The 26,293-nt window shown below is 48.1% G+C and overlaps 1 protein-coding gene across 1 annotated transcript in view; it reads right to left on the reverse strand.

Moving 5' to 3' along the window:
- Nucleotides 1-19,502: 19,502 nt before the first annotated feature.
- LOC142760409 (uncharacterized) overlaps nucleotides 19,503-26,293 on the reverse strand; it is a gene marked incomplete at its 5' end in the record, with an annotated part of 42,640 nt that continues 35,849 nt past the window's right edge. Inside the window, 6 exon segments of the mRNA XM_075863593.1 lie at nucleotides 19,503-20,209; nucleotides 21,068-21,751; nucleotides 21,754-22,204; nucleotides 22,259-22,710; nucleotides 22,989-23,115; nucleotides 23,451-24,208. Of these exon segments, the coding sequence (XP_075719708.1) occupies nucleotides 19,503-20,209; nucleotides 21,068-21,751; nucleotides 21,754-22,204; nucleotides 22,259-22,710; nucleotides 22,989-23,115; nucleotides 23,451-24,208 (3,179 nt within the window).

Genomic DNA, 26,293 nt, shown 5'->3' on the forward strand with positions numbered 1-26,293 from the left:
TTTTTGTGGTACTTTTTGCAGGTACATGCAGGGGTATAGGTAGTGGGGGGCAGGTGGGGCATGTACCCCGGGTGCAACTAAGGGGGAAGGTGGGGTGATTGCCAGGACTGCACCGTCCATGACGGCGCCCTACTGCCTCTATGAGGGGGGTGGCGGCGCCTATGAAAACAGCCGCCGCCGCCACCCCCTCCTGCACTGTAGGACATGAATGGACAGGTACGTTCTGTGCCCGGCCATTCAGCGCCTTTCAACGACTCAAACGATATGGTTACTTCTTTGCGCTGTTTGCATAGTTGAAAGGCGCTGATTGACAGGGCAAGTCAAAGTGCCCTGCCAATCTCTGCCTTTAATAGATGCAAGCGGTGCAATGCTGGCATCACGCCGCTTGCATCTATAAAAGCCGCTGATTGGCAGAGCAGAATGACTTGCCCTGTCAATCAGTGCCTTTCAATGACGCAAGCGGAGCGAGGACGTAACTCCAGCAGACCTGCTCAGAAGAGAGCAGGTCTACATTGCCACCGGACGGTGCGGGAGCGGGAGTGTGCAAAGTTGTTTTTTTTAATCCTAATAAAAATGTGAGTGATATTATCTACAGGGGGGGGCGCTTTATCTACAGAGGTCAGCACTATCTACAGGGGGGGGGGCTATATACAGAGTTCAGCTCTATCTACAGGGGGGCTATCTATATAGAGGGGTGGGCTATATGTGGAGCACTATAGGGGGAGATATATGTGAGGCACTATCTACAGGGATGGGCTATATGTTGGACACTATATGCAAGGGTGGGCTATATGTGGAGCACTATCTACAGGGGGGCTACATGTGGGGCACTATTTTCAGAGGGAGCTATATGTGGGGCAATATCTACAGTGGTGGCTATATCTGGGACACTACAGGGGGGCTATATATGGGCACTATATAAAGGGGTGGCTATATGTGGGGTACTATCTACAGGGGCTCTACGGGGTCACTATCTCTAGGGGGATCTATGTAGGGCACTCTCTACAGGGGGCTCTATGGTGGGCACTATCTACAGGGGGTACGGTGTGTGTGTGTGGGACGCAGTGTATAGTGCTATTATAATTAGAGGTGCAGTGTATGGTGCTATTATAATCAGGGACAGTGTATGGTGCTATTATAATTAGAGGTGCAGTGTATGGTGCTATTATATTTAGGTGTGCAGTGTCTGGCACCATGATAACTTTATCTTTGTTTATAGCTGCAGAAATGTTTGAACAGTGAGAAGCTGGAGATATCTGATTTGCAAACTGCAGAAATGGGCTGTGGCCGGGAGAAGTCATCATAGAGGTCTTGAACAGATGGAGAAAAAGAACAGCTAGAATCTGAGATCGTCACTGGTGAGTCACTTAATGTAAATGTTTATTCTGCCTCTAATCTACTGTAGTCACTGTATGATCTGCTGCGAGCTGATGGATTGTATGATTTTTTTTTGTGTGAAACAGCCACTCCCAGCATATCGTTATCATTGTTTCGGTCACGCTGGGAACTGTACACAATTTAGTGCAAACCTATACTACAGGGGTTGCAATTAATTGAGCTGTATTTGTGCTGGTGTTGTATTTATGTACTAAGCTTGGTTCTGGCACTGTATATATGTACTGATCTTTTTTTCTGGAGCTGTATATATGTACTGAGCTTTGTTCTGGTGCAGTATATATGTACTGAGCTTTGTTCTGGCACTGTATTTATGTGCTAAGCTTGGTTCTGACACTTTATATATGTACTGATCTTTTGTTATGGGTTTGCCTGACAAAGGTTCTGTGTCGACGCCTGGGGTTAATCAGACTTCATCAGCTCCAAGGTCTACTAGAGTGACGTGATCTGTTACCACTCAGGCTTGCAGGCTGAGGAGAGGGAGAACCTATCACAGCCTGGCCTGACGGTTCTAGCTCCCGCCCTTGGTCTATTTATACCCTCACTCGCAGCATGTTCCTTGCCTGTGATTCTCTGGTTTCCTGGCTCTGCTATTCCTGCTATTTACCTGATTGACCGCTGTACCTTTTGACCCTAGCTTGCCTGACTATTCTCTTGCTCTGTTTTGCTACTACGTACTCTCCTAGTTTGATTCGGCTCGTTCACCACTGCCTGTTGCTCACGGTTTTCCGTGGGCAACTGCCCCTACTTCCCCTTTGCTTCTGTGTGCCCTTGTCTAGTGTTGTCTGTCTTGCACTTACTGAGCGTAGGGACCGTCGCCCAGTTGTACGCCGTCACTTAGGACGGGCGGTGCAAGTAGGCAGGGACTTAGTTGCGGGTAGATTAGGGCTCACCTGTCGTCTCCCTACCCCGATTCATTATATAATCACAGGCCCTATACCGTTTCTTACCCTGGTCCCTGACTCTACTATGGATCCCCATGAGGCCCTGGCTCAGCAAATGCAGGGTCTCTCTCTACAGGTCCAAGACCTAGCTCAGAGGTTCAACCAGCGTGATACTACCCAGGTAGTACCCTTCACCTCACCTCTTGAACCCCACCTCAAGTTGCCAGACCGATTCTCAGGGGACAGGAGGACTTTTTTCTCTTTTCGGGAGAGTTGTAGACTCTATTTCCGATTAAGACCCCACTCCTCAGGTTCTGAGAGCCAGCGAGTGGGTATAATTGGGTCCCTGCTCCAGGACGGCCCACGGGAATGGGCCTTCTCCTTGGACCCTGACGCCCCTGAACTTTCTTCTGTTGACCTTTTTTTTTCTGCTCTCGGGCTCATCTATGATGAGACTGACAAGACTGCCTTTGCCGAGGGTCAGCTGGTGACCTTACGTCAGGGTAAGAGACCCGTTGAGCAGTACTGTTCTGACTTTAGGAAGTCAGGAACAGCTTCTCAGTTGAATGATCCTGCCTTGAGGTGCCAGTTTAGATTGGGTCTGTCGAATGCCCTTAAAGACCAGTTAGTTAGCTATCCCACCTCTGACTCTCTAGATAAGGCTATGGCTTTAGCGGTACGTCTTGACCGACGTCTCAGGGAACGACGACTTGAACGTTCTGGTGCCTTCACCTCTGGCTTCCCTATGATGGCTCCAGAGGTTCCGCTGCTTCGTTCTTCCACGGAGAACGGATGAACAGATGCAACTCGGGGCCTCCGTGTCTCCCAACAACGTAGAGATTTCCGCAGGAAGAATGGTCTCTGCTTCTACTGTGGGGATGACCAGCATCAATTGAATTCCTGTCCCAGGTGCAAGAATAAGCAGCCGGAAAACTTCCGCGCCTAAGTGACCATCGGGGAGGTCGCTTGGGTGCACAGGTATTTCCCGTTAACATGAAGCCTAATAAAATCTTGCTTCCCTTTCAGGTCTCTTTTGATGGAAGGTCTGCCACCGGCAGTGCCTTCGAGGATTCAGGGTCTGCTGCTAATATTATGTCTGTAGATTTTACCATGTCTCTAGCTATGCCACTAATTGATTTGCTTAAACCTGTCCCGGTAGTGGGTATTGACTCCACTCCGCTTGCTAATGGTTACTTTATGCAGCATACCCTGTTTTTAAACTCATTGTTGGCTCCATTCATTTGGAGCAGTGTTCTGTGTTAGTGATGCAGGGGTTATCGTCCGATTTGATTTTAGGCCTCCCTTGGTTGCAGACGCATAATCCCACTTTTACCTGGAATACTGGTGATCTTACTAAATGGGGTAATGAATGCATGACGTCATGTCTTTCTATTAATTTGGTTTCTCTCGCTGAGGAGGTGATCACTCTACCTGAGTTTATTCAGGACTTTGCGGATGTCTTTTCTAAAAAGGCCTCCGAAGAGTTACCTCCTCATAGAGAGTACGATTGTGCAATCGACTTTGGTACCAGGAGCTAAGTTCCCTAAAGGAAGGATATTTAATCTCTCTTGTCCTGAATGTGAAGCCATGAGAGAATATATCCAGGGAAGCCTGGCCAAGGGTTACATTCGCCCCTCTATTTCTCCGGTAGGTGCTGGCTTCTTCTTCGTGGGGAAGAAGGATGGTGGTCTTAGGTAGTGCATCGATTACCGAAGTTTAAATAAGATCACTGTAATGAACCAGTATCCCCTTCCTTTGAGTCCTGATCTCTTCAATCAGGTTAAGGGGCCCAATGGTTCTCTAAGTTCGATCTTCGGGAGGCTTATAACCTTATCCGGATCAGAGAGGGGGATGAGTGGAAGACTGCGTTTAATACACCCGAAGGTCATTTAGAATACCTCGTCATGCCCTTTGGGTTGTGTAATGCTCCCGCGGTCTTCCAGAATTTCATAAATGAGATTTTAAGAGACTATCTGGGGGTATTTCTTGTAGTGTACCTTGATGATATACTTGTGTTTTCCAAGGACTGGTCCTCCCACATTGAGCATGTCAGGAAGGTGCTCCCGGTCCTTCGGAAAAATAAACTCTTTGCAAGAAACGAAAAATGTGTGTTTGGGGTGCAGGAGATACCATTTTTGGGTCAAATCCTCACTCCTAACGAATTCTGCATGGACCCTGCCAAGGTTCAGGCTGTGGCAAAATGGGTCCGTCCTGCCTCCCTGAAGGCCTTACAGTGTTTCCTGGGGTTTGCTAATTATTACAGGAGGTTTATTGCTAACTTCTCGGTCATCGCTAAGCCTCTTACGGATCTCACTCTTAAAGGTGCTGATCTCCTCCACTGGCCTCCGGAGGCGGTCCAGGCTTTTGAGATCCTTAAGAGGTACTTTGCCTCTGCCCCAGTGCTGATTCAGCCTAATCAAATGGAGCCATTCATCGTGGAGGTTGACGCCTCCGAGGTAGGAATGGGTGCTGTCTTGTCCCAGGGTACTAGGTCTCTAACCCATCTCCGTCCCTGTGCCTACTTCTCCAGGAAGTTCTCCTCCACTGAGAGAAACTATGACGTTGGCAAACGCGAACTCTTAGCCATTAAATGGGCATTTGAAGAGTGGTGCCACTTCCTGGAGGAGGCTAGGCACCAGGTAACGGTTCTTACTGACCACAAGAATCTGGTGTTCCTAGAATCTGCCCGGAGGCTAAACCCGAGACAAGCTTGATGGGCGTTGTTTTTTATGAGATTCAACTTTGTGATTACCTTTAGGGCTGGGTCAAAAAATGTCAAAGCTGATGCTCTGTCGCGTAGCTTCATGGCCAGCCCTCCTCCTGAGGAGGATCCCGCTTGTATTTTGCCCCCAGGTATAATCATATTCGCTGTGGATTCAGACTTAGCCTCCGAAATTGCGGCTGATCAAGGTTCTGCTCCCGAGAACCTTCCTGAGGACAAGCTGTTTGTTCCCCTGCAATTCCAGCTAAGGTTGCTCAGGGAGAATCATGACTCTGCACTATCTGGCCATCCAGGCATCCTGGGTACCAAGCACCTCATTTCCAGAACCTATTGGTGGCCTGGGTTGCTTAACCCTTTCACGCCGCAGCCCTTTTTCATATTTTCATTTTCGTTTTTCCCTCCCCACCTTCCAAAGGCCATAACGCCTTTATTTTTCTGTCCATATAGTACTATGTGGGCTTGATTTTTGCGGGACAAGTTGTAGTTTTTCGTAGCACCATTTATTTTGCCATACAATGTACTAGGAAACGGGGCAAAAATTATTTGTGGGGTAGAAAATGAAAAAAAACAGCGATTCCGCCATGTTTTTTTGCGCGCCATTTTTACGGAATTCACTGTACAATTAAAACAACATATTCATTTTATTCTATGGGTCAATACGATTACGCTGATACCAAATGTGTATGTTTTCTATATTTTACTACTTTTACAAGTAAAAACCTAAGTGTAAAAAAGAAAATTTATTTTGTTTCGCCAAATTCCGAGAGCTGTAACGTCTTTATTTTTCCGTCGATTAAGTGGTATGAGGGCTTATTTTTTGCGGGATAATCTGTAGTTTTTAATACTACTATTTTGGTGTAAATGTGACGGTTTGATCACTTTTTATTTCATTTTTTGTGGGAGATTAGGTGAACAAAAAATAGAGATTCTGGCGTTTACAATTTTTTTTTTTTTAACGGAGTTCATTGTGCGGGTTAAATAATGATATATTATGATAGTTCAGACTTTTACGGACGCGGCAATACCAATTATGTTTATTTATTTAATTTTTTACTATGCTCTAGGCAGAAAATGGTAAAAGGGGAGTTTTTTGAACTTTTAATATTTTATTTTTTTTACACAAAAAAAACTTTATTTAACTCATTTTTACATTTTTTTATTAGTCCCCCTAGGGGACTTCAACCAGCAATCGTTAGATCGCTTGCACGATATACTGCAATACTAATGTATTGCAGTATATCGTGATTCTGACAGTCTCCTATGAAGCCCTGCCGGAGGCAGAGCTTCATAGGAGTACCAAGATGGCGGACCTGGGGGACTTCGTCAGACCCCCAGGCAGCCGTGTGAACCAACGGCTCCCCCCGATCTTGCTGCGGGGGGGCCGTTGAGACGTTACAGGGGGTCGCCCCCCTGTTTTTAGTATTTTAAATGCTGCGATCTCTATTGAACGCGGCATTTAACGGGTTCTCGTAACCTGGAAGTGTCGGCTGTAACACACAGCCGACACACTCGCTCTATGGAGCGGACTCAGCCCAAGAGCCCGCTCCATATTCCCCCACATGGCGTGCGCCGTATATATACGGCGAATGTCGGAAAGGGGTTAAAGACGTTAAGGCCTACGTCGCCGCTTGTGAAATTTGTGCTAGGTCCAAGACTCCCAGGTCCCGACCTGCGGGCTTACTATATTCTTTGCCCATTCCCCAGAGACCTTGGACCCATATCTCCATGGATTTTATCACCGATCTGCCTCCATCCCAAGGCAAATCGGTGGTGCGGGTTGTAGTAGACCGCTTCAGTAAGATGTGCCACTTTGTACCCCTCAAGAAACTACCCAATGCCAAGACGTTAGCTACCTTGTTTGTCAAACACATCCTGCGTCTCCATGGGGTTCCGGTCAATATTGTTTCTGACAGAGGGTTACAATTTGTTTCATTGTTTGGAAAGCTTTCTGTAAGAAGCTGGAGATTGATCTGTCCTTTTCCTCGGCGTTCCATCCAGAAACTAATGGCCAAACTGAGAGGACTAATCAGTCTCTAGAACAACACTTAAGGTGTTTTATCTCAGACTGTCAAAATGGTTGGGTCTCCTTCATTCCCCTCGCTGAATTTTCCCTTAATAACCGGGTCAGTAGCTCGTCGGAGGTCTCCCCCTTCTTCTGCAATTTTGGGTTTAATCCACGGTTCTCCTCCATTACACCTGGTGGTTCCAACAATCCCGAGGTAGATGTCGTTCATCGGGAACTGTGCACAGTCTGGGCCCAGGTTCAGAAGAACCTTGAGATGTCCCAGAGCATCCGAAAGACTCAGGCAGGTAAAAGACGTTCAACTAACCCCCTATTTGTGGTCGGGGATCTGGTGTGGATATCTTCTAAAAATTTGCGCCTTAAAGTTTCGTCCAAGAAATTTGCTCCCCGGTATATAGGGCCGTACAAAATCATTGAGGACCTCAACCTTGTCTCCTTCCGGCTGGAGTTACCCCCGTCTTTTCAGATACACAACGTGTTCCATGCCTCTCTCTTGAAAAGCTGCTCCCGGTCCTTGGCTACATCGAGGAAACCTCTGGTCCCAGTTCTCACTCCTGATGGGGTAGAATTCGATGTAGCCAAGATTGTGGACAGCAGGATGGTCCAAGGCTCCCTCCAGTACCTGGTCCATTGGAGAGGATACGGGCCTGAGGAGAGGACTTGGGTACCCGCCCGGGATGTTCACGCCGGTATATTGCTCAGGAAGTTCCATCTTCGGTTCCCCAACAGGCCCACCTAGGAAGGGTCCAGTGGCCCCTCATAAAAGGGGGGGGGGTACTGTTAAGGGTTTGCCTGACACAGGTTCTGTGTCGACGCCCGGGGTTAATCAGCCTTCATCAGCTTCAAAGTCTGCTAGAGTGAAGCGATCTGTTACCACTCAGGCTTGCAGACTGAGGAGAGGGAGAACCTATCACAGCCTGGCCTGACGGTTCTAGCTCCTACCCTTGGTCTATTTATACCCTCACTTGCAGCATGTTCCTTGCCTGTGATTCTCTGGTTTCCTGGCTCTGCTATTCCTGCTATTTACCTGATTGACCGCTGTACTTGTTGACCCTCTTTCTGAGCTTGGTGGTTTAAGTGGCTTGTGAACTAAGTGGAGTTCTAAAACCGGATTGTGTTGCTGTACTTCTGTATTGTGTTGCTGTATTTCTGTGTTTGTGAATCTGTTTTGATTGCTAGCAAATAGAAGATAGCAAAAACTCACACAATTTAAAAAAAAAAAATTTGTAAATTTTTTTTTTCCCCTTGCAGATTCGTTCCAGCTGAACAGCTGACGAGGGGGAAGGGGTTAACTGGACACAGGTGGTATAAATTAGTCAGCAGACCTCATTTTGAGCTTGCTCTTTCTGAGCTTGGTGGTTTAAGTGGCTTGTGAACTAGGTGGAGTTCTAAAACCGGAGTTGAAAAGAGGAGTTGAAGCCCCAGTAAGTACTCTTCTTTTCTTTGACAATTGTTCGCTGTTTTGGTGTAACTTGGATAATGGATAGCAAGATTGGAGGTTTTCTTCAGTGCACAGTTTGTCATATGTATACACGACTGGAGCCGGAGTTCCAGGGTGAATATCTCTGTGGCAGATGTGAGCATGTTGTTCACCTGGAAGCTCGTATTAGAGATCTGGAGGAGCAGAATGCAACACTGAGGAGGATAGACAATTTTGAGCGGAGCTTGCTGCTCACAGAGCATGCAGTTAGTGGGTTAGAACTGGAGGGTGAAGACATGGGTGAGCAGGATCAGGTAAGTAGCTGGGTTAATGTAGTTAGGGGCAGTAGAAAGGGGTCAAAGACAAGGAAGGCCGATCCGGTTTCTGGCATTCCAAGCAAAATTGCCAGGTTGGGTGATGATGCGAGGGTGTCAGTCTCAGAAAAGGCAGCCCTAGTGGATACTGATCTCCCTAACAGCCGGGAGAACAGCCCAGCTAGTAGTCGGCGGGATGGTAATGCAGGCAAGCCAAGACAATTGATAGTTGTAGGGGATTCTATAATCAGGAAGACGGATAGAATAATTTGTCGCCAAGACCGCCTCAACCGAATGGTTTGCTGTCTCCCTGGTGCCAGGGTTCGGCATGTGGTGGAACGGGTGGACAAATTGCTGGGAGGGGCTGGTGATGATCCAGCTGTCGTGGTCCATGTCGGTACCAACGACAGAATAAATGGTAGGTGGAGGAGCCTTAAGAATAATTTTAAAGAACTAGGCTACAAGCTGAAGGGAAGGACCTCCAAGGTTGTATTCTCAGGAATACTGCCTGTGCCATGCGCATCACAGGAAAGACAGCGGGAGCTCAGGGAGTTAAATGCATGGCTGAAGTCTTGGTGTAGAGGAGAAGGATTTGGGTTCCTAGAGCACTGGGCTGACTTTTCATTGGGGTACAAACTGTATTCTGCAGATGATTTGCACCTAAATGGAAGGGGGTCCGCTGTGCTGGGGGAGAGAATTCTAGCTGGGGTGGCGGAGTATTTAAACTAGGGCTGAGGAGGGAGGTCAATGTAGAAAATAAAGGGGTAGCCAGGTTAGAGAGGGGTCAGACTATATTGGTGGGGGGAGAAACAGAATGTGGGGAGAGGACTAGACAACAGGATAAGGAGATCCTTTCGTTACAAAACATCAGTGTAAATAAAAAGGACCGATTAATGTCAAATCACATTTCTGATAATAAAAGTGAAAAACTGACAGGCAAGTTAAAGTGTATGTTCACAAATGCCAGAAGTCTAGCAAGCAAAATGGGGGAGCTGGAGGCCTTGATACTGGAAGAAAATATAGATATAGTTGGTGTTGCTGAAACATGGCTGGACTCTTCACATGACTGGGCTGTAAATCTACAGGGTTTTACACTTTTTCGTAAGGACAGGACAAATAGGAAAGGTGGTGGTGTATGTCTGTATGTGAGAAGTGATATGAAGGCGAGTGTGAAAGAGACAATAGTGGGTGAAGACTGTGAGGAGGTTGAAACCTTGTGGGTGGAACTAGAAAGGGAGGTAAACACTGAAAAAATTACTTTTGGTGTAATCTATAGACCCCCCAATATAACTGAGGAGATGGAAGGTCAGATATATAAACAGATGGAGCGGGCTGCACAGGCGGGTACTGTAGTGATAATGGGAGATTTTAATTTCCGGGATATTAATTGGTGTCATGGTTCGGCTTCAACTGCAAAGGGGAGACATTTCCTCAACCTGTTGCAGGAAAATTTTATGGGCCAGTTTGTGGAAGACCCGACTAGAGGTGAAGCTCTGTTGGATCTGGTCATTTCTAATAATGCAGATCTTGTTGGGAATGTCAATGTTCGTGAAAACCTCGGTAACAGTGATCATAATATAGTTACATTTTACCTATACTGTAAAAAACAAACGCAGGCTGGGAGGGCAAAAACATTTAATTTTAAGAAAGCCAATTTCCCCAGGATGAGGGCTGCAATTCAGGATATAGACTGGGAAGAACTAATGTCAAATAATGGAACAAATGATAAATGGGAGATTTTCAAATCTACTTTGAGTTATTATAGTGCAAAATTTATTCCTACAGGTAATAAGTATAAACGACTCAAATTAAACCCCACATGGCTTACACCTTCTGTGAAAGGGGCAATACATGACAAAAAAAGGGCATTTAAAAAATACAAATCTGAGGGTACAGCTGTAGCCTTTGTAAAATATAAAGAGCTTAATAAAATCTGTAAAAATGTAATAAAATTAGCAAAAATACAAAATGAAAGGCAGGTGGCCAAGGATAGTAAAACAAATCCTAAAAAATTCTTCAAGCATATAAATGCAAAAAAGCCAAGGTCTGAACATGTAGGACCCTTAGATAGTGGTAATGGGGAGTTGATCACAGGGGATCAAGAGAAGGCAGAGTTACTAAATGGGTTCTTTAGCTCTGTATATACAACAGAAGAAAGAGCAGCTGATGTAGCCGGTGCCAGTGCTGTTAATATATCAGTTGATATACTGAATTGGATGAATGTAGAGATGGTCCAAGCTAAATTAAATAAAATAAATGTGCACAAGGCTCCGGGACCAGATGGGTTACACCCTAGAATTCTTAAAGAGCTTAATTCAGTTATTTCTGTCCCCCTTTTCATAATATTCAGAGAATCTCTAGTGACTGGTATAGTGCCAAGGGACTGGCGCAGGGCAAATGTGGTGCCTATTTTCAAAAAGGGCTCTAGGTCTTCCCCGGGTAATTATAGACCAGTAAGCTTAACATCCATCGTGGGGAAAATGTTTGAGGGGCTATTGAGGGACTATATACAGGATTATGTGACAATAAATAGCATTATAAGTGACAGCCAGCACGGTTTTACTAAGGACAGAAGCTGTCAAACTAACCTAATCTGTTTTTATGAAGAGGTGAGCAGAAGTCTAGACAGAGGGGCCGCTGTGGATTTAGTGTTTTTGGACTTTGCAAAGGCATTTGACACTGTCCCCCATAGACGCCTAATGGGTAAAGTAAGGACTATAGGTTTAGAAAATATAGTTTGTAATTGGATTGAGAATTGGCTCAAGGATCGTATCCAGAGAGTTGTGGTCAATGATTCCTTCTCTGAATGGTCCCCGGTTATAAGTGGTGTACCCCAGGGTTCAGTGCTGGGACCACTATTATTCAACTTATTTATTAATGATATAGAGGAAGGGATTAATAGCACTATTTCTATTTTTGCAGATGACACCAAGCTATGTAATATAGTTCAGACTATGGAAGATGTTCATGAATTACAGGCAGATTTAAACAAACTAAGTGTTTGGGCGTCCACTTGGCAAATGAAGTTTAATGTAGATAAATGTAAAGTTATGCATCTTGGTACCAACAACCTGCATGCATCATATGTCCTAGGGGGCGCTACACTGGCGGATTCACTTGTTGAGAAGGATCTGGGTGTACTTGTAAATCATAAACTCAATAACAGCATGCAGTGTCAATCAGCTGCTTCAAAGGCCAGCAGGATATTGTCGTGTATTAAAAGAGGCATGGACTCGCGGGACAGGGATGTAATAATGCCACTTTACAAAGCATTAGTGAGGCCTCATCTAGAATATGCAGTTCAGTTCTGGGCTCCAGTTCATAGAAAGGATGCCCTGGAGTTGGAAAAAATACAAAGAAGAGCAACGAAGCTAATAAGGGGCATGGAGAATTTAAGTTATGAGGAAAGATTGAAAGAATTAAACCTATTTAGCCTTGAAAAAAGAAGACTAAGGGGGGACATGATTAACTTATATAAATATATTAATGGCACATACAAAAAATATGGTGAAATCCTGTTCCTTGTAAAACCCCCTCAAAAAACAAGGGGGCACTCCCTCCGTCTGGAGAAAAAAAGGTTCAAGCTGCAGAGGCGACAAGGCTTCTTTACAGTGAGAACTGTGAATTTATGGAATAGCCTACCGCAGGAGCTGGTCACAGCAGGGACAGTAGATGGCTTTAAAAAAGGGTTAGATAATTTCCTAGAACAAAAAAATATTAGCTCCTATGTGTAGAAATTTTTCCTTCCCTTTTCCCTTCCCTTGGTTGAACTTGATGGACATGTGTCTTTTTTCAGCCGTACTAACTATGTAACTATGTAACTATGTAACTATGTAACCCTGGCTTGCCTGACTATTCTACTGCTCTGTGTTGCTACTACGTTTTCTCCTGGTTTGATTCGGCTCGTTCATCACTGTCTGTTGCTCACGGTTTTCCGTGGGTAACTGCCCCTACTTCTCTTTTGCTTCTGTGTGCCCTTGACTTGTGTTGCAGCCGTACTGTAAATTGCTTTTATTTTTGTACAATAACAACAACAATGTGTTTCAAGGCTGTACCGGCCCCTTCATCAGGTTAGGTACAAGTGATTAGTCTATTCACGATGTCTGTGATTATATAGCTGGTTTAGAGATCGGTAGTCTAGATGGCTACCGGGTTAGGTTATAGCTGCAGCAGGGCCAGGAAACCAACAGAGAAGAATCACAAGCAAAGGAGGAACAGGAAAGGCAGGTATAAATAGACAGAGGGCGGGAGCTAGCTCCGTCTGGCCAGGCTGTGATAGGCTCTCCCACTCCTAAGCCTGCCATCCTGGGTGGTGGAAGATGGAGTCAGTCTCACAGACATAGAAGCAGGTGCAGACTGATTACCTATGGGCGTCAACACAGAAGTTGTGTCTGGCAGATCCTTTACACACGGTGTTGCCGTGGGCAACCGCCCCTTTTCCCTTGCTTCTGTGTACCCTTGTCTGTTTGTCTGTCGTGCACTTATTGAGCGTAGGGACCGTCGCCCAGTTGTACCCCGTCGCCTAGGGCGGGTCGTTGCAAGTAGGCAGGGACTGAGTGGTGGGTAGATTAGGGCTCACTTGTCTGTTTCCTTACACCCATCATTACAAGTTTTTTATGTTTTACTACTTGTACAAGGAAAAAACGTTTTGTTAAGAAAAACATTTTTTTGTGTTGCTGTTATGAGAGCCATAACTTTTTGTATTTTTCCATCAATTAAACAATGGGAGAGCTTGTTATTTGCGGAGTGAGCTATAGTTTTTATTGGGACCATTGTAGGGTACATAAATCTTTTGAGCACTTTTTATTCCATTTTTTTTGTGGGAGATGAGATGACCAAAACAAGCTATTCTGGCATTTTTGTTTTTTTACAGCGTTCACCCTGTGGATTAAGTAACGTGAAATTGTAATAGTTCTGACTTTTACAGATGGTGGTAATACCAGCTGTGTTTTTATAATTTATTTTTTACATGGCTTTTTTTAACTTTTAAAAATTTTTTGTACATAAAAAAACTTTAACCGTTTTTTACTTTTTTCTTTAGTCCCCCTAGGGGACTTGAACCAGTGATCATTGGATCGTTTGCATGATATAGTGCAATAATAACGTATTGCAGTAAAACGTGATTTTCATAGGATTCTATTAAACGCTGTTGCAGGCAGAGCTTAATATGAGTACAAAGACGGCAGACCAGGAGGCCTTCATTTGGCCCCCAGGCTGCCATGATGACGATCTGCACCCGATGGGCTGTCAGAGGGGGCCGCCTCTCTCTTTCTAACAGCTAAGATGATGGAGCCGTGAGCCTGCTCCATACTCCCGCTTCCCTTCTATGACATAAGTATAGGTCAAATGTTGATGAAGGGGAGCCGGTTTGGCTCTGAAACATGTTGCATGTTACGATATTAATAAAAGGTTAACATTTGCATGACTCCAGAGGATCATCCTTAATATCGCAAAGGAAACAGCGCCTTCGTAAAGGGTAATTTTTCACCGTTTTACACTCAGAATATCCTAGTGCATCTCAGCATTCGATACTGATTATTCTCTGACTGGGACTCTAGTGGCTAGTAGTCCCCCGAACCAGCACTTGGACTATATAGACATCTTTTTGACTACCAGGTTGTCGTGTCCCCAACACAATACCGCCAGGGGAGTGTACACCTCTCACTTTCCTGCCTCTCCTATTTATCATGAGATGATTCCCGCTGTTGCGCCAATGAGGGCTTTTCTTTAAAATAATTAAGAAGTATTGGTCATGTTGCTAAAACAGTCCATTCCCATTTATTAAAAAGTGTTTTATTAGATGTTACAGGTTTAGGACTTGCTTATATTTTTCTTTGATCGCACCTGATTTAACGGTAGGTTTATGAGAATATACAAATGCAACAATGAACTAATGACATCTGCAAAAGTGGGAGTGATTTTCTATAAGGCACATAATTGCCATTGTAGCAGTTTTCTACTAGGGTATGGCCCTTTAATGACCAGCAAATTTAATAGTGACAAATATCAAAATGCTGCTCAGATTTTGTATGGCTGTGAAAATGGTGAGAAAATGCAATAACTAGAATTTGGAGGATCGGCACGTTCTCGCATTATACCGAAAGCCCATAGTTTTGAAGTGTGTAATTCATTGCCTTAAAGGGTAACTTAAACGTTTCACAAACTTCTGACATGTCATAGTGACGTCAGAAGTTTTGATTGCTGGGGTTCCAAGCACTGAGACACCCTCCAATCGCTAGAACGAAGCAGCTGAAGCGCTTGTGTGAGCGCTCAGACGCTTCATGTCTGTTCGGCTTTTTCCTGAAATAAATGTATCGGTGTACGGACTCAATAAAAAGTCTATGAGCCCGTACTCCGATACATCGGCTTTCCGGAAAAAGCCGAACAGACACAAAGCAGCTGAGCGCTCACACGAGGGCTTCTGCGCCTTCGTTCTAGCGATTGGTGGGGGTCTCAGTGCTCGAACCCCCACCAATCAAAACTTCTGACATGTCACTATGACATGTCAAAAGTTTTTCAATCGTTTAGTTACCCTTTAACCCTGTTGGTGGCACTGCAGCGAAATAAAGCCTTTCATAGATTACATCTGATCGCTGGGGTTCTCAGCAACATCGACAACCTCTTCATGTTCCTTCCAATCTTTTCGCTGGCCGGACGGCTGAGGGGTGTGGCTTAGTAAGGGATGGGGGAAAATGGCTGATCTTGGACCCACACAAAAGAATTTCTCAGGCAAAACAGGACGAAGTGGATTGTTTTGATTTATATGTATTTTTTACCTTTAGGCTACATGCACACGTTGTGTATTTTACTGTGGAAAACACACAGCAAAACCTCAGGAAAAAAACACACCTGAAGGTGATGCGTTTTTCAGTGCGTTTTCTCCCATTTGATTAGTTTTTCGGTGCCTTTTCATGCTGAGAAATTTTGGTGCGATTTTTCCTCTGCACTAGACAGATAGAATTTGCAAGCGGAAACGCAAGATAAAATGACATGCTGCGGATTCTAAACAATACACCACAGGTCAATTTCAGTCCCGAAAAATACCGTACCGTGTACATGAGATTTCTTGGAATCTCATTGAATATGCTGGTACTGTATTACTCTGCAGAGGTGCTGCACGCATATCCGCTCTCCAAAAACGCGCGTAATACGCATCGCGTGCCATCGATCCTTAGTGTTCCTTTATAGTAGTAGCATTTATATGGATCATATGATGTATTTCTCTTCTGTATGTGTATATTATCCAATGCTTCATGGAATCAACCATATTGGATTATCAGCAGCAAAATAACTATAATAACCTCCCATAATATAAACTAATACCTGACAGCTATATAATATTGAGAAATGACGAGGAGACAGAGCTTTCATTTTTAAACACAATTTATTTAAATAAAATTCCTAACTAAAGCTATTGATCCAGAAGAAGGCAAAAACCCTGCGCACGTTTAGCCAATTTGTGCCACAGGGGAAAATTCCTTGTTGACCCCGAGAAAAGGCGATCAGTCCGAGAACCCAGGATCAGAGCTTGTAATGCAACTAACTAACTAACATCTTACTGATAGCTACGACATTATATGGAATAGTAAGTTATAAGATGTCCAATCCCAGATGTTCTCCACGACGTCCCGGTATCATGCAGGTCGCTCCTCCACTTATCGGACTATGGAGATCATAGCTCGGCTATGGTCATCTCTGCTGGTGAAAGAGAAAGAAAACACTGCCCTCCTATGTCACAGGAGAAGGCCAGTTCCATTATACCAGGTCCCTGATGTGGTGTAAAGCAAATGGCCGACTCCAGGAGGGCAGGGATTAGGCCTTTGGTCTGAAAGCCATTTTTTACACAATCAACTTCTTAGACTCACAATTGATGTCCTCCCTCTTTGAGTTTTTCTCCTCCTAATGGCCACAAGTAACATGCAATTACCTCCTTCCCAGCTTGGATTTGCCTCACTGGTGAACATAGCATATAGCAGATGTCTTCTGCTTGAACTGTGGGAAACCATCTTTCCCTGTTATCCCACCAAAAAATAGTCATGGACCACTGAGAAATGTTCAGCCTCTATGCAGACCAAACAAGGTCCATGGTCTAGGAGGACATAACCATGAGAGGCTATGGGATAACGTGTAAGGAATCTTGGCATGTGTGACACGGAGGAGTTATAGGATGACATCAAACATGGGTCTTGCTAAAGTCATAATACATTCCATGTAGAGATGAGCGAACTTATGAAAAGTTCGGTTCGGCTGGTTCACCGAATTTCACGAAAAAGTTTGATTCGGACCGAACTAGTTCTGACCGAACCTGTAATTTCCGTGCGCCGACCATGGTACTGTCCAGGGTGCTGAAAGAGTTAATGGGCTGCACTAACTCTTTCAGCAACCTTGACAGTACCATGCTCGGCGCGCGGAAAACACAATTTTAATGTAATAAAAAAATTTTAAAAATACGTTCATACTTGCATTCCTCCTGTCCGGCCTCCAGCGATGACGTTTCATCCATGTCGCCGCTGCAGCCAATCACAGGCTGTAGTGGCGGTCACGCACACGTCACGTGACCGCCTCTGCAGCCAATCACAGGCTGCCGCGGCCGCTGCAGCCAATCACAGGTCAAAAAAAAAAAAAATGTCTCTCTTCAGGAAACATACAGAAGTTAGATTCATGTTTAAAGGTGGGTCATGAGAAATTCATGACCTTGTGACTAACGCAGTATTGAAACATGTACATATACACCAGGGGTCTCAAGCACGCGGCCCGCGTGCCGCATGCGGCCCCTGGGGCTGTCATCTGCGGCCGCGTGTAGGAGGAACTACCGCTGTCGATACGACTTCTTTTATACTTCTTTACTTCAGCGAGCAGATAACAGTAAATCTTCTTCTATGGAGCAGACAGGAATCCTGAGGTTGAGGACTTCGATCCCGCTGGAAGTCCCCCGGAGAGAGGTTGTGCCTGACCCCACGTTGCCGGCTTGGCTAGGGACACGCCGCGGTCAGTCACGGCGGGAGCTACCCGCTACTGGCAGCCTACCCTAGGGTAAGAGTCACACTCTCGGCCCACGGGTCGCGTCGTGGGAATCAGCGACTAACGTACCTACTAGCACCGTCACGGGTCCTTGCGGAGCTATCCGCTACCTTTCATGACAACCCTCTCTCTCCTCAGTCGGTGGTCCGAACGGTGGACCCCCTAGGACGCAACTGAACTGGCGGGCTGACGCTAAGGTTTACACGAAGTCCAGCTAATAGTCCGATAAAGTTCCGTCAACCCGGCCGTTCCTTCTGCCTGCTCCTGTTCCAGCAAGATTCATCAACAACAATTCCATGCAAGTATTACAGGCGGTACTTTGTCAACAACAGTTCCATGCAAGGGTTACATGCGGTGCTTTATCAACAACAGTTCAATGCAAGGGTTACATGCGGTGCTTTATCAACAACAGTTCCATGCAAGGGTTACATGCAGTGCTTTACTCTGGAGGACACGCAGGGACAATGGCGCGGTTAATAAGCTAGCAAGTCTGCCCTGCCTTTGGGCCTAGCTCAGGATGAGTTGTTTGTCCCTTTTGGGACTAGTCTTCTGGGCGTACGGTGGCGGTAGTTAGTGAGGGACGTCACTCCAGGAAACAGTCACTGACAAGGACAAGGGCACTTTCTTTAAGACGGGACTCTAGCTCTTGGTCAGGGGTCTTAAGGTCTGGGACCGGTAACTGTGTCTGTTGCCACACTCCTTGTGCTCCGGCAGATCCTCTGTCCTTCTGAAGGGTTGTAGCAGCAACACCTGTGCTGTTCTTTTGTCCTCTGTCTCCAAGGCTGCAGTGGGGAGTCCACGTGCTGTCGGGCTCCTGCCTCCTCTCTCCCCGCGACCTTCCTTGCAGCTCACTTTCCCTGTCCGGACCCCTGTTCGGCGGTCTCTCTCTCTGGTCCGGACACCTGCTCTCTTAAAGAGGCTCTGTCACCAGATTTTGCAACCCCTTTCTGCTATTGCAGCAGATAGGCGCTGCAATGTAGATTACAGTAACGTTTTTATTTTTAAAAAACAAGCATTTTTGGCCAAGTTATGACCATTTTTGTAGTTATGCAAATGAGGCTTGCAAAAGTCCAAGTGGGTGTGTATTATGTGCGTACATCGGGGCGTTTTTAATACTTTTACTTTTACATTGCAGCGCCTATCTGCTGCAATAGCAGATAGGGGTTGCAAAATCTGGTGACAGAGCCTCTTTAAACTTCTCCTCTTGTCTCTCGTCACCTCTCCGTCCTACTCCTTTTTCGTGCCACTCGCTTGCTCCACCCCCCTCGCTTGCCGCGCTCCCTGTCATCCGGCCGTGTCCCTCCTCTTCTCTCCTCCTCCAAGTCCCGCAGCGCGAGACTTCGCCCTGTTTGCCATTGGGCGCATGCGTCATGGCTGTCGGCAGTGCAGCCGTTGCCATGACGCCCAAGATGCTCCTTCGTCCGGAGCCGACTTCTGAGCCGCCCGACAAGCCCGTATTCCTGCGTTGGCCCCCCAGGGAGAGGTAAGTACGAGTGCACCCTTACACTTCCCCCTTGGTTATCAAGTGCAGTCCTCTGCACTAAACTTCATAGTCTTGCAAATAGGCCGGTTGTGGGTTGCGAGTACACCTCTGGGGGTAACGCAGTCCACGATTCACTTCCGTTGCAGGTGTTTCCACGCACTCCGTTGGGTTCTCTGTCCCTGTCGGTCGTGACGCCCAGGGTACGCTAAGGTCGTCTGATGGAACCACCAACCACCAATCTCAGTCAATATTTGTCGGCGGAGCACTCTGCGGTTCTTCTTGCCTTGATGACGTGACGGATTCTGGTGTCCGAAAGGTACATGGCCGCAATAGGTTGCGATGCAGCCTTCTGCTCGGTCCCTGGTCACCCTCTGGTTTCACTTCATACACAGGAAGCCCGGGGTCAACGCGTTTTACCACCACATATGGTTTCTTCTCCCATCGGGGTTCCAGCTTACGGCCACGTGCCGCCCTGCGATTCCGCACCAGCACCTGATCCCCTGTATGAAATGCTTGCTGGCGTTCTTCCACGAGGGGAAAGCTCTCCGTGGGCTGAGCTTTCTCCATTTCGCCCTTCGTGGCGCTCAACCGTCGTTGATGTTCCTGTACCCATTGTGACGGTGATCGATTGACTTCCACCTCCGGCGTCTCTAACAGAAGATCCAAAGGAACTCGGCTTGGTCGGCCAAACATTAATTGATATGGTGCATACCCGGTAGTTCGATGCACAGTGTTGTTATAGACACATACCAGGACGTCCACATATTCAGGCCACCGTTCCTGTCGTTCATCCCCGATGGTCTTTAGTAGGCCGAGTAAGGTGCGATTGAATCGTTCGCAAGCCCCATTCCCTTGGGGGTGATATGGGGTCGTTCTGGATTTCCGAATTCCATGTAAGATACACAGCTCCTGGAAGAGATCAGACTCAAAATTCGGTCCTTTATCCGACAAGATGCGTCTGGGGCACCCATACGGACGGATGACATGCTTCCACAGTGCAGCCGCGGTAGTCGTCGCAGTCTGGTCCCCCGTAGGAATCACCACGGCAAATTTCGAATAATGGTCCAAGCATACTAACGCATATCGGTTCCCTGAGGTAACTTCTTGGACTGTTAAAAAGTCTATCGTCAGCAGTTCTAGGGGCTCACCCGTCACGATGGTCATGGGCCTCTCCGGCTGTTCCGTCGCTTTGTGCAAGACACACTCCGTGCATTCCTTGTAGACATCTTCCATTATTCTTTCCAAGTTTGGAGCATAGAAGTGATTCCGGATGATCTGTACAGTCTTTTGCACCGTGAAATGACCTCGGTTCTCGTGCATCCACTTGCATATGGGTTTGATGTCGGCGATGGGCAATACCAACTGCCATATGTCGCGAAATTCCCGTGGGACCCACACTCTTCTGTACAATACTCCATCATGGTGTTCCAGTCGCTCCAACTGCCGAACCAATGCTTTAGCTGGTGCTGACAACCTGCTTCGCTCCGCTTTCGTGGGCCTTCCCTGCCGACGCACCCACTTGTCGATGGTTTGGATATCCTGGTCTTGCTGCTGCCGCTTCTTCCACTCGGCCCTATCATACATCTCAATCCCTTGTATTGCTGTCACTACCCGCTGCTGCTGCAGTGGGGGATGAACCACACGTAATGGGGGTATCTCTACTTCTTCTAATTCCTCGTCCACCTCTCCGACCGGGGTCTCACACGGCTGTCGGGAGAGTGCATCTGCGTTGTTATGGTTCTTACCGGGCTTGTAACGAATGGTATAGTTGAATCGAGCCAGTCGGGCTATCCATCGTTGTTCCATCGCTCCCAGTTTTGCCGTTCCAAGATACGCCAGGGGATTGTTATCCGTGTAAATTTCCACTTGACTTCCGACCAGGTATTCGGCAAACCGTTCGGTAACAGCCCACACGATGTCCAATAGCTCGAGCCTGAACGAGCTGTAATTGGTTGGATTGCGTTCTGATGGTCGCAGACTACGACTACCATAGGCGATGACGCGTTCCATGTCCCCTTGCTGTTGGGCCAGGACTGCTCCCAGTCCCTTCAGGCTGGCGTCAGTGTACAGCTGGAATGGCTGAGCGAAGTCTGCAAAAGCGAGGATGGGTGCGGTCACCAGTCGTGCCTTCAATGCTTCGAATGCCGCTTGTTGTGGCTCCTGCCATTGTTCCACTACACTGGGGCTTCGGCTCCCCTTCTTTTGGGTGGGTTGTCCACAGGGGAGCTGATTCAGAGGACTTGCAATTTTGGAGAAGTCTCGGATGTACCTCCGATAGTAACCGACCAACCCGAGATAGGCTCGTACTTCCGTGGTGTTCTGCGGAATGGCCCACTCCTGTATGGCTTTAATCTTATCTGGGTCAGGTGCAATTCCTGTTGCATTCACGACATGGCCTAAGTATTTGATCTGCTGGTGGCCCAGTCGGCATTTGCTGGGTTTTAGTTTGAGTCCATACCTTCCCAATCGTTCCAACACGACCTGTAGATGTGTTCTGGGAAGGTCTTTGAAAAAATGACAATATCGTCCAAATAGATCAAGACTGACTCATAATTTAGATCTCCCAGACAATGCTCCATTAGCCGTTGGAATGTACTGGGCGCATTTGTTAGCCCGAACGGCATCCGATTGAATTCAAACAAGCCTGAGGGAGTGATGAACGCCGTCTTCTCCTTGTCCGCTTCCTTCATGGGTACCTGCCAGTACCCACTTGCTAAATCGAGCGTCGTGTAGTACCGAGCCTCCTGCATGGCGGTTAATGATTCTTCCACTCGGGGCAGTGGGTAGGCATCCCTATGAGTACAGGCGTTCAACTTGCGGTAATCCACACAAAACCGGAGTGACCCATCCTTCTTCCTTACCAGCACAATCGGGGCTGCCCATGGGCTCTGACTCTCTCGAATCACCTGTCCGTCTAACATCTTCTAGAGGAGCTCTTTTACCTCTCGATACAGCGCGGGGGGTATATTGCGATATCACTCTCTGATGGGCGGCGCCGCCCCCGTGTGAATCCCATGTTTGATGGTAGTGGTGCACCCAAAGTCCTCTTCATGCTGAGCGAAAACCCAGCCGAAGCGTTGCAGAAGCGTCCTCAGTTGCTCCTCTGACTTGGTATCCGGGGCTATTCCGTCCAGTTCGAGTTGGCGCCACAGTCGATCAGTCTGCTCGTTCACGTTGGCCTCACTCCCTTCATCTCTCAACGATGTCTCTTTTAACGTTTCGGCCATGTCTGGGTCCGTCACGTCCTCGGGCCTCACCATCTCAACATTAGCTAGCACCGTGCCGGCCGGTATCTCGATCACCCCTTGGGTCGGATTCAGCACTCTGACGGTCGCCATTCCTTTGGTTATCCGACACACCGTTCTTCCTACCACCCAGGGTGGCGTACTCTTGAGACTTCGCATGGGTTCCACCATGACCATGGCATCCTTTAAGCAATGATGAGTCCCTACGGAGAGGGGAATGGCGACTTCCTGTAGAGGTGGTACTTGCAGCACTGCCTTACCTGGAGCCCTCACCGGCCCTGTAGCGTCTTCAAGTCAGCCTGTCATTGGCAGATTTGATGCACCTGAAACAAAGCTTGCCGGGCGGTCTGATCGGTTGCCAGCTCCTCTCACCGGGCACCGCTCGTCTCGTTGAACATCATACCATGTAATTCCTGCAACACATTCATGCCAATTATAACAGGCATACCCGGCCTTGCACAATTATGTACTACCACAATACCAGCACGGGGAAAATTACGATTAAATACTTCTAATTCTAACCACGTAACACCGGCAATGGGAATTGGAAGGCTATTAGCCGCCGTACGTTCAATCCAAGGGGCTTCTAGAGTCTGTCGACCTTGGAACTATTCATGGAACAACTGATAAGTCATGGTGGTTACCTCCGACCCAGTGTCGATAAGGCAAGGAACGTTAACCTCCCCGATCATGGCTGTAACTACGGGGCATATTCCTGTCAAAAGTTCCACCCTTTCTTTTGGGTCCGTCGATGGAATGCCCGCTGCTTGGCCCTCAGCGAGGGGGTACCTTAGTTTAAAGGTGGCTGTTCCCGTCTTGGGTAGCGTCTCATCCTGCAATCTCTGGCGAAATGACCCAGCTGATCACACTGCCAACAGCGTCGAGGCCCTCCTTGTGTCGATCGGGGTGGACTAGAAAGATGTTCCTGTCGATCGGCCATTACTCTTAATTGAGCGACATCGGTCTTCAATTCCCGAATAGCCTCCTTGACATCCCGGGTGAATTCTATGAACACCGCTTCTGGCCGTCCGGTCTCCCTTGCAGATGGCTCGGGTGCACCCACTTTTTGCAGGGCCTTACTCGCTTCTCCCAACTCCTCTCGATGAACTTTGAGCGCTTCTCGTAACACCTCACTCATCGTGGCGGCGGGGGTTACCCGGACGAGGTCTCTTACGGCGCGCCTCAGGTTTCGGCTGTCTAGTCCGGATACAAACTGGTCTCGCACTATTCGGTCCGGCTCTGTTAAGGCTGCGCACCCCGCGGGATCCTTCCGTACTAGTCGACTCCACATTCCTTGTAATCCTACCGCAAATTGCTGGAGTGATTCCCCGTTCCTCTGTACCCTGGTATAAAATTTCTTCCGGAGGTCGGCGGCTGAGGTGACATCTCCATAGAGGGATTCCAATTGGCTGATGATTGCTTCTAGAGTGTCATTGTGTTCTAGCGGTAAAACCAAGACAGCTTGTCTCGCGTCCCCTTTGAGTGAGTTGAAGGCCAGGTCGGCTTGGTGGGTCACCGGTACCTGGAATAACCGGGCCTCAGTACGAACTCGTTCCGTCCAGTCCGCGATCGATACACTCTTCCCGTCAAACTTGGGAATGTTCATTAGGGCTGCCCCCATGGGTATCATGACAGTCGGGGTCGGCGGTAATGTCCCGCTGCTGGACGGTTCCATCGCGGCGAGGTTTCGGATCCTGCCGACTAGGCAATTTTATGTAGGAGGAACTACCGCTGTCGCTACGAAATGACAGAGACACACCTTCTTTTATACTTCTTTACTTCAGCGAGCAGATAACAGTAAATCTTCTTCTATGGAGCAGACAGGAATTCTGAGGTTGAGGACTTCGATCCCGCTGGAAGTCCCCCGGAGAGAGGTTGTGCCTAACCCCACGTTGCCGGCTTGGCTAGGGACACGCCGCGGTCAGTCACGGCGGGAGCTACTTGCTACTGGCAGCCTACCCTAGGGTAAGAGTCACACTCTCGGCCCACGGGTCGCGTCGTGGGAATCAGTGACTAACGTACCTACTAGCATCGTCACGGGTCCTTGCGGAGCTATCGCTGGGGCTGTCATCAGCCCCTGGGGCGGTCATCTGCGGCCCGCGGGACACAGAGCCGCTAGTATCGGCTCTGCTCCGAGACTATGGAATTCCCTGACATCGTTGTCCACATACGAACATCGATGTCTGGGGTTTCCCCAGAGCCGGAGTCCCGGGCAGAGCGCTAGCGTACAGGCTCTGCTCGGGGACTCGGTGGAATTCCCTGACATAGCTGCTCATATATGGACAGTGTGGGGAAGCCCCAGACATCCCCCAGACATCCGCTACCTTTCATGACAACCCTCTTTCTCCTCAGTCGGTGGTCCGAACGGAGGACCCCCTAGGACGCAACTGAACTGGCGGGCTAATGCTAAGGTTTACACGAAGTCCTACTAATAGTCCGATAAAGTTCCGTCAACCCGGGCCGTTCCTACTGCCTGCTCCTGTTCCAGCAAGATTCATCAACAACAATTCCATGCAAGTATTACAGGCGGTACTTTGTCAACAACAGTTCCATGCAAGGGTTACATGCGGTGCTTTATCAACAACAGTTCCATGCAAGGGTTACATGCAGTGTTTACTCTGGAGGACACGCAGGGACACTGGCGCGGTTAATAAGCTAGCAAGTCCGCCCTGCCTTTGGGCCTAGCTCAGGATGAGTTGTTTGTCCCTTTTGGGACTAGTCTTCTGGGCGTACGGTGGCAGTAGTTAGCGAGGGACGTCACTCCAGGAAACAGTCACTGACTAGGACAAGGGTACTTTCTTTAAGACGGGACTCTAGCTCTTTGTCAGGGGTCTTAAGGTCTGGGCACGGTACCTGTGGCTGTTGGCACACTCCTTGTGCTCCGGCAGGTCCTCTGTCCTTCTGAAGGGTTGTAGCAGCAACACCCGTGCTGTTCTTTTGTCCTCTGTCTCCAAGGCTGCAGTGGGGAGTCCACGTGCTGTCAGGCTTCTGCCTCCTCTCTCCCTGCGACCTTCCTTGCAGCTCATTTTCCCTGTCCGGACCCGTGTTCGGCGGTCTCTCTCTCCGGTCCAGACACCTGCTCTCTTAAACCTCTCCTCTTGTCTCTTGTCACCTCTCCGTCCTACTCCTTTTTCGCGCCACTCGCTTGCTCCGCCCCCCTCGCTTGCCGCGCTCCCTGTCATCCGGCCATGTCCCTCCTCTTCTCTCCTCCTCCAAGTCCCACAGCGCGAGACTTCGCCCTGTTTGCCGTTGGGCGCATGCGTCATGGCTGTCGGCAGTGCGGCCGTTGCCATGACGCCTAAGACGCTCCTTCGTCCCGAGCCGACTTCTGAGCCGCTCGACAAGCCCGTATTCCTGCGTTGGCCCCCCAGGGAGAGGTAAGTACGAGTGCACCCTTACACGCGGGACACAGAGCCGCTAGTATCGGCTCTGCTCCGAGACTCTGTAATTCCCTGACATCGTTGTCCACATACGAGCAGCGATGTTTGGGGCTTCCCCAGAGCCGTAGTCCCGGGCAGAGCGCTAGTATCGGCTCCGCTCCGGGGCGCTGCGGAATTCCCTGACATCGCTGTCCACATATGAACAGCGATGTCTGGGGCTTCCCCAGAGCCGGAGTCCCGGACAGAGCGCTAGTACAGGCTCTGCTCCGGGACTCTGTGGAATTCCCTGACATCGCTGCCCCTATATGGACAGTGTGTCAGGGTCTTCCCCAGAGCGGAGTCCCGGGCAGAGCGCTATTATCGGCTCTGCTCCGGGACTCTGAGAAAGCCTCTGACATCGCTGTCC

This window comes from Rhinoderma darwinii, chromosome 4 (genome assembly GCF_050947455.1).
Source record: "Rhinoderma darwinii isolate aRhiDar2 chromosome 4, aRhiDar2.hap1, whole genome shotgun sequence".
Classification (NCBI taxonomy): Eukaryota; Metazoa; Chordata; class Amphibia; order Anura; family Rhinodermatidae; genus Rhinoderma; species Rhinoderma darwinii.